Source organism: Mustela erminea, chromosome 12 (genome assembly GCF_009829155.1).
Source record: "Mustela erminea isolate mMusErm1 chromosome 12, mMusErm1.Pri, whole genome shotgun sequence".
Taxonomy (NCBI): Eukaryota; Metazoa; Chordata; class Mammalia; order Carnivora; family Mustelidae; genus Mustela; species Mustela erminea.
This window is the reverse complement of record NC_045625.1, coordinates 12,344,607-12,353,591: the sequence shown is the minus strand read 5'-3', so window position 1 is coordinate 12,353,591 and position 8,985 is coordinate 12,344,607. Positions and strand designations below refer to the sequence as shown.

The 8,985-nt window shown below is 38.5% G+C and overlaps 1 protein-coding gene across 3 annotated transcripts in view; it reads left to right on the top strand.

The window, feature by feature from the left end:
• Positions 1-8,985, top strand: part of MRRF (mitochondrial ribosome recycling factor) — a 54,854-nt gene that overhangs the window by 293 nt on the left and 45,576 nt on the right. For all 3 annotated transcript variants that reach the window (XM_032306930.1, XM_032306929.1, XM_032306928.1), the window contains exon 2: positions 4,890-5,101. In XM_032306930.1, coding sequence (XP_032162821.1) covers positions 4,890-5,101 — 212 coding nt within the window. The remainder of the gene's footprint in view (positions 1-4,889; positions 5,102-8,985) is intronic.

Sequence of the window (8,985 nt, the reverse complement as noted above, 5' to 3'; positions counted from 1 at the left end):
GACTTTAGGGAGTCTGATCGCTGTCCCCCGACCGGTTCCATTCGATTCCGGCTTGACCTTTAAGATTGGGGGCGGGACCTGTCGCTTCCCCGAGAGTTTCATGGGGTGGGGGGCGGGGCTTGGCCCGTTAGCTAGGGACTTCGATGGTGGCGGAGGAGGAGGGAGCTCACTCAATAGTAGCCACTACTTACTGGCCCACTATTTGGCAGGAACATTTAATCTTCCCAGGGTAGTAGGTATTATTCCACCCCCTCCCCCGCCCCATGATGAAGAAATGGAAGCTCAGGGAAATAACTACCAGGGACGTGCGGCTAGTATGTGACGGAGCTTAAATTACAAAGCCTCAACTTTTAACCATTACTCTGTGTCTTCCCTCGGCGAGCAGTTAACCATTTCAGTATCTGTTCTCTAGTTACAAAATGTTTCTGCAGCCCTTATCTAATTCTATCGTCCTGGTAACCCTGGCAAATAGTATTGTCATCTACATTTTTACAGATGAATTTGAGGTCCAGAGAGTTCGACCTAATGCAAGTTGCATATCGAGGAAGTGTTAGAACCAAGACTCTTTTCCAGGTCTTCTCTAACTTAGGTGCCGTTTGCACTACTCAGAATCTGGTCTGACCTTTCATTTTACAGTTGAGGAAACACAACCTGGGTGGGAGAAATGATTTGACAGAAGTCATATGTTGGTCGTAGAACTGGCACAAATGCTTTTTGAGTACAGGTGGTTATGAATCTATAGAAGATGGTTGGCAGGAGAGAGGAAATAGAAATATTGGGATTCATACCTTGTAGCTCTTAGGCAAAAGCTCTTTCTCTACCTGTTAAAGTGTCTTATCCTCCTTTGGCTATGTCAGGAACATGATTCTATACTACAGTTGTGATACTGTGAATAGTCAGATACTATATAGTCAGTTGCTATAAACACCTTTACATGGCCCTGAATTTAGAGAACATACTCTCTATATGTGGAAAATCTGGCAAACCAAGAGATCATCGAAGCATCGTGGGGAAGCAGATCCCAGGACCTTCAGTCTGAGCTTAGATTCCAAATCTTGAACCATAATTGTGACCTTGGACAAGGACTTACTCTTTCTAGACTTTCATTCATGTATTCATCACTTGTATTCAGTGTCTTCTATGTTTAGGGACTGTGCTGGGTCCTAGAGGTATGGCAGTGAACAAGACAACCGTGGATCAGTCCTTGTGATGGTTATAGTCTTGTGGAGGGAATTAGGCAATGATCAGATAACTACGCAAATATTAGCTAATTTTTGTTTAAGTGCTATGAAGAAGTGTAGGGTGTTAACAAAAATGGGCTACAGGACATTTGATCTAGTTGGGTTGGAGGATATGGCCAGAGAAGGCATCCTCTGAGAAAGTGATGCTTAAGCTGAAATCTGAAAGAAAAGTGGGAGGTAGTTTATTAAAGAGGTGGGGGAAGATCATTCCAAGCAGATTCAACTTCAGCAGTATGTTTGAAGACCTTGAAGCAGAAGGAACATTCTAGGAAATGAAAAATCAGTGTGCTTATGTGTAAAATGTGGGTGGTAATCACAAATAGTTATCAGATAATACATGTGAGAAATGTGAGAATATTAAAAATGTGTGTATTGTAAGCTAATATACAGCCAAATTTGGAGAGGTTGCTGGGACAATGGACAGTGGGCTTTGTATCCCTCATCTAGTTCTTTTTAAAATTAAAATATACCTATGGAAAACAGAAAAAGTCGTTTTGAGCACCCTAACTTCGGAAAAACAGTATGTGCTTCAACTAGTTTTAAGAATTACTTCAACTGTTTCAATAATAATGTTAGTAATTGCTCTGAGTGTTTCACGTATGTTAATAGTATAGTATAATGGTTAAGAGCACAGATTTAAGCTAAATTGCCTGAAATCTAATCCTGGGCAAATTATTTATCTGTGTCTTTATTTCTTCATCCGTAGAATGGGTATACTGACAGTACTTATTTCATAGTGGTATCATGAGGTTCAAATGAGTTCATGTATGCATTGTAGCACTTGGAATTGTTTCTGGCACATACTTGTAAGTCTGTAAGTGTTGGCAATTGTTTTGTTATTATTGTTATAATTATCTCTTTAAAGGTTCATTAATATCAGCATAAAATGGGGTGCAGACTACCTCAGAGAGGCAAAATGATCTACCTAAATTCACAGAGTTAATAAGTGCCGGATTCCAGTTCAACACTGTGTCCAAAGCCCAGGTTCTTCCTGACAGATTTTTTTTCTGAGTATGGGTGGTTAATTTTGTTGGATGCGGCTCCTGTAACAGTTCCTTTCCTCGACTTTAATTCACTGTTAATATGCATGTCCTTAAGGTAAAGGGCCCAAGGGACTGCCTTTATTGAACTTCCACTTTGAAATTTCCTGACTTCTGTGCAATTAAAATCTATGCCTAAAACATTTCAGCAATGTGGTTTATTTATAGAGTTGTCTTCCGGTTCACATGAACTGGGTCTGCTTTTGGGTGCTGCATTTTCTGTCAAAGGTTGTTTATTTCTAACCCATTTTGATTTCCTGTTGCTTTGTGGATTGGTATTATGACCTGCAACAGGAACACCAGGAAACCTGTCTTAAATGGAGCAGCCAAATTGAGACCCTGTAGATTAAAAAAAAATAAAAAATAAAAAAAACCACATTATTATACAGCCATATTTGGATATAAGTGTGGGTTAGGCATTGGCTATATTAGAAAAATCTAGATATAGAAACCTCACTCAGAGCCAAATTTTGTGAACAGTTTTGCCAAAATAGGGCAGAGCTATTAGTTCCATGCCCTTGGATAGTGACAGTCTCTTTGAACCTCAGTTTCTACATCTGTAAAATGGAGGTCATTACACTTTTTTTGTGGCATTATTGGGAGGATTGACTGAAATATGTACAGGTAAAGCAAGCAGCCTGGGTCTGTCTTCAGTTAATAGCAGCTATTGATAATAATGAAAGAAGAGGAAAAGATACTTATTTATTTTTTAATCCAGATTTGTTTTTACTAACTTCATATACTAATCACTGATCTCTAGCATCCCTTGCTATTAAAAATTCCATTCGGAGAAAAATATTCCATCAGGAGAAATTATTTGCCTTTGCTCTGCTCATTTGCTTTTCTTTTAAGAAATAATGATAATGATAGTTAGCATTCATTAAGCAGGTATCATATTCCTGGCACTGTGCTAGCTGTTTTCCATACACTTACTATTTCATTTTAAGATCAGGATTATTTTTCTCATTTTGCAGATGAGGAAAGTGGTGGCCAGATAGGTGAAGTGAACTGCCCAAAGTTGAAATGTACATCCAGATCTGACTGACTAGACTATCTTGTATAAGGACATGCAAGATTTCTTTATTGTGTCTGACCCTTGTGTGAAAGTCTTTTTGAAAGGAATGGTGATAGTTATCAACGGATACCCTTTTGGGGGCTCCTGCTGTCTGCTGAGCACTGTGCCAATTTTTTTAAAAAAAGATTTTACTTATTTTGACAGAGGGACACAGGGAGAGAGGGCACACAAGCAGGAGGAGTGGGAGAAGCAGGCTTCCCGCTGAGCGGGGTCCTCAGTGTGGGGCTTGAAGCCAGGATCCTGGGACCACGACCTGGAGCCAAAGGCAGCTGCTTAAAGACTGAGCCATCCAGGTGCCCCACTGTGCCGATTATTTTACCTGCATAAACTCATTTATTCTTCTCTACCCTAAGAAATAACTTTAATTGGGCACCTGGGTCGCTCAGTGGGTTAAAGCCTCTGCCTTCAGCTCGGATCATGGTCCCAGGGTCCTGAGATCGAGCCCCACATCAGGCTCTCTGCTCAGCGGAGAGCTTGCTTCCTCCTCTCTCTCTGCCTGCCTCTCTGTCTACTTGTGATCTCTATCTGTCAAATAAATAAATGAAGTCTTTTTAAAAAAAGAGAAATAACTATAATTATCCCCTCTTTACAGTTGAGGAAATCGAGGTGCAGAGTTAGGGGCATTTAGTCAATGATGGAGCTGGGATTGGATTCCAGGTCTTTCTGGCCACAGAGCACATGCTCTAATTTAGTTCTACAGCATCAACATTTAGGATAGGATTTTCTTTGTTGTTGTTGTGTTTTAATGAGGTGTGGGATGGATTTTCAAAGATAGTAGCTCCCAGGTATTTGATGGGAACTGTCCTTGGTTTTAACTGAGTGATAGCCAGATCCCTGGCAGACGCTAGCTGTACATTAGATAGACGCTAGCATCTTTTCATGGTCAGACCTTAGATGTATAATGTGTAACTTGTGTTAACACGGAGGAGGGTGGCATTTTCCAGAGCTCCAATTCTGTAACATGGGAGACCTCAAACCTCGACTGTGCTTCAGACTCACATTAAAGTAAAGTGCATTCTAATTGGTAATCAGTGCATAAGGAACCAAAGAAAATTTTAATTAAATGCTGTCGTGTGAATTTTCCAGTCATTTTATGCCTGTTGAAATGATTTTTTTAAATTTAAAGTCCTCTTTCAGTGCTCTGCCCTGTGTCTTTATAGTATAACTTTATCAAGATTTTTTGCCTTTTCTCTTGTAAGGGTTTAATTAGCTTCATTAAAGATTTCATCTGTTGCACATTTGTTTCCTCTGTACTCTAAGAGGCATTTGGTACAGTAGAAAGAGTCTGGTGATTTGGAGTCTTACGGACTGTGGGCAAGTTACTTAAATCTCTGTGAGCCTCAGTCTCTTCATCCTGTAATATGGGGCTCATCATATTTCCTTGGGATGGCTGTTGGGAGGAGATAATATATGTAAATTGCCTAGCACATAGCTCAGTTTGTAGGGGTTGCTTGATAATTGGTACAGATTACTTTCTGAAGTTGTAATACAGTCTGTTTTACTTAGATCTCTTTTTTGTCTTACTCTTTTTAGTGAATGTTCACAAGGATCGTCTTCAGTCATGGCCTTGGGTTTAAGGTGCTTCCGCTTGGTCCACCCTGTCTTTTGTAACTCCCTTGCAGCCTGGACCAGACCTGTTTCAGAAGGGACACTGAAGACAGCGAGTGGAAGACAAAATGACTGTGGGCAATCCATGGCCCTCCCGGCTGTACCAATCCGTCATTTTGCTACCAAGAAAGCCAAAGGTAGAGATATATGACCTCCTCACCGCTTTCTTACATTTAGCCCTTGAACTGTCATCGCTGGAAGGGATGTCGGGTACTGGATTTCTCCCCTTGTGGAAGAATGAGGAGATGGTGTCTCAGTTCAGTGGATCAGATTAAGAGATTATCAGAGTGACAGAGACAGTGGTAGAACTGAAGGTCTGTTCAGTCATTACCATGCTGCCTCCTATGTTACCATTGCTTAGAAAGTGTCTGATTTCCTTCTTTTAGTTTTAGAATTAGAGATGTAAGTGCCAAGCGAATCAGACTATTTGTGGCAGAGATCAACGTGTTTTCTCCTTATAGCAAGACCTATGTTGGAAGTAAAATTAAAACCAGAAGTTTGTTGGGTGAGGAGATATTAGAGCCGTGGATTTAGATGGATGATCTTAATGGTTTGTGTCATCCAAGAATGAGACTTTGATATACCGCAGGTCTCAGCTTAAATGGCGTTTCCTCATGGAAGCCCTCTCTGACCTCTCAGACTGGGTCAGGTCCCTTGTTACGTGCACTCATACACACGGTTATTTTACCTCTGACGGCCTTAGCACAGCCCTTAAATTAATCAATTAATTGTAAGATTAATTATTATTTGTTATATGTCTTCTATGCCAGACTTTATGAGGATAGGGTCTGTATCTTGTTTAGTACCTAACAGGGCCCGATGCGTAGTATGGATCAAAAGATGTTGAGTGAATGGAGTGACAGAAAATTGTCAGGCACACCTGCTTTTTTGTAGTGGTGGGTCAGGGCGTCCGTTCCCAAGGATGGGGCTGGAAATACACTGCTCAGTATTTTTTCTGCTGGCTTTCCTTTTATCATTTCTTATGGACCTTCCCTTTTCTACTAGTAGGAAAATGAACAAGTTGCTGAAAGAGCATTAATACTTAGAAGACTTACATTCTATTAACAGTGATAGTGGCAACAACTTTTAATCTGTATGTTGTGCCAATTTTTTTTTTTTAATTCTCGTGTTTAATAAGTTGATCTTTATCCAGTGAAAGAATTAGAATTATCCAGTGAAGAAATTTTTGTAGTTAATCTGGTGAAGTACAGATCTCCCCGTTTACAAATGAGGAAGCCGAGATGCCTTTGTAAGTTGCTTGTCCCTGGTCACATGTAGTTCACGGCAGAACTGGAAACGGTGGGCTTCAGGTGCACACAGTATCCCATGCATTAGCAACAACGCATAAACATCATCTTTTCAACTTTAATTGGCTATATTCAGTTTTCATCTTTTTTGATTGCCTCTTTAAATAAAAAGTCAGTGGCTTGACGTTTTCTTTTAGGTTTATTGGATTCTTTCTATGTTAGCAGTGAGAGTTCTTTGTCGATTATATGTGTCACAGCTGTCTGCTTTGTTTTTTACTTAATGATATCTTTTGTTGAGCATAAGTTTCTATATGGTCATATTTTTTAGTCCTTTTCTGTATCACTTGTACTTTTTTGTCTTATTTAATAAATCTTTACCTATCCAAGGTCCTAAAGCTATTCTTCTATATTTTCTTCTAAATATTTTTAAGATTTTTTACTTTTCATGGGTTTTTAATCCATATGGAATTTATTGCTGAATATATTGTGAGGTTGGGAATCTAGTTTTAAGTTTCTCTTCTATAATGGGTAGTTAAGTTGTGTCAATATCAGGTACTGATGAACCCTTTCTTTCCTTCTGTGTAGCATGTCAGGTTTCTTTTATGTATTTTATTTCTGAGCACTTAATTTTGTTGAATTCTCTCTCCCTACACTAAATTCCTTCCTAAATTCTTGAATCACTGTCATAATATCCTGAATCTGGTAGTACAAAACTCTCCGTTCACCATATGCACACACTTTTTCATTTTCTTCTTTCTGGCCTTTTGTTTTTATATATGAAATTTATAATCATATTGTGAGATTTTCTTCATAGAGATTTTACACATTTCTTTTATCAGGTGTATTTCTGGGGTATCATCATTTTGGTCATATGTATATTTTTAAAGTAATTTTTTGAGTTATGTATGCAGGAAAGTATGTGCTTAACTTGCAAGTGGTTACAGTTCAGAGAATTCTCATCAAGTGAACACAGCCTTGTAACCATCACCCACATCAAGATATAGAACATCACTCATACTCTGGAAGCTTCCCGCATGTCCCTTTCGGTTGTCACCCTTCAAAAGGGTAACGTTTTATTGACTTTAGCACTGTAGATTAGATTCACCCTTTTTGAACTCAGTATGAATTCTTGTGTGTCTGCCTTCCTTTGGTAACAATCTGAGATTTGTCCCTGCTGTTGCATGTGGTAGTTGTTTGTGCATTTTTCTTTCTTTACGGTATCCTAGTGAATGCTTATATCACAACTTATGTATGCTTTCTGTAGTTGATGGGCATTTGAGTTGCTTCCAGTTTTCAACTAAAATAAATGCTACTGTGAACATGCCTGTACGTGGATTTTGGTGCCCTTATGCATACCTTTTTGGAGTCTGAGTCTTCGAGGATACCTGTATTCAGTTTCTATACATACAGTTATCCAAAATGGTTGGGCCAGTGTACACTCCTACCAAAAATGTTGTAGCTTTCTCTTTGCTCCACATATTCATGAACACTTGGAATATAGTAAGTCTTTATATTTCTAGCCATTCTGTTGGGTGTGCAGTTATATCCCATTGTGGTTTTAATTTGTAGCTTCTTGATGGATAATGATGTGAGCACTTTTATGTTTATTGGCTCTTTGTTTATCCTCTTTCCAGTCTTTTGCCCATTAAAAAAATGGATTTGTAGGAGTTCTAATATATTCTAAAGGTAAGACTTCTGTCATGCATACGTATTGCTGGTAGGCTTGCCTTTTCACTCTTCTAATGGTGTTTTTTGATTAACAAAAGTTTTCAATTTTAATGTCCAATTTGTCATTTTTTTCCTTTAGGGATAGTGCTTTTTTTTTTTCTATTTTTTATTTTTTTAACAATTTTTTTTTAGATTTTATTTATTTATTTGACAGTTAGAGATCACAAGTAGGCAGAGAGGCAGGCAGAGAGAGAGGCAGAAGCAGTCTTTCTGCAGAGCAGAGAGCCCAATGTGGGCTCAATCCCAGGACCCTGAGATCACGACCTGAGCTGAAGGCAGAGGCTTTAACCCACTGAGCCACCCAGGCATCCTTTTTTTTTCTGTTTTAGAAAAATTTCCCTACCTTTGAAATACTTTTTTCTTAGATCTATTTTATATTCTTTTGGATTTTTTATGTAATTATAATATCTGTAAATAATGATAACTTTGTTTTTCCCCTTTCTAATCCATATACCTTTTCTTTCTCTCCTTCCCTTTCTCCCTCCCCAACTGCATTAACTTAAGAACTCAAATATACTTTGAATAAACATGACTGATGATAGTAGGTAGGCATCCTTACTATATTTCTGACTCTATCAGGAACACTTCTCATATGTTAACATCAAGAATTACGTTTGTTCCATAAGAGACTCTTAATCTCACAAAACAAACAGAGGGTTGCTGGAGGGGGGGTAGGGAGAGGGTGGTTGGGTTATGGACATTGGGGAGGGCATGTGCTATGGTGATTGCTGTGAAGTGTGTAAACCTGGCGATTCACAGACCTATACCCCTGGGGCTAATAATACATTGTATGTTAATTTAAAAAATTATATATATAAAAGAATTATGTTTGCTTATTTTTTCAGTAGTTTCTTTTATAAGTAAATATCTTCTGTCCCTGTCTTGTTAAGAATCTTTTATGAATGAGTATTAAGTTTTTATCAAATGTTTTTACTGCATTTATTGAGTTGCTCATCTATTTTTTAAAATTTTTTAATATGTTAATGAGGTGGCTCAATATCAGTAGTTTTTCTGTTGTTAAACCACTTTTGCTTTTTTGGTATGAG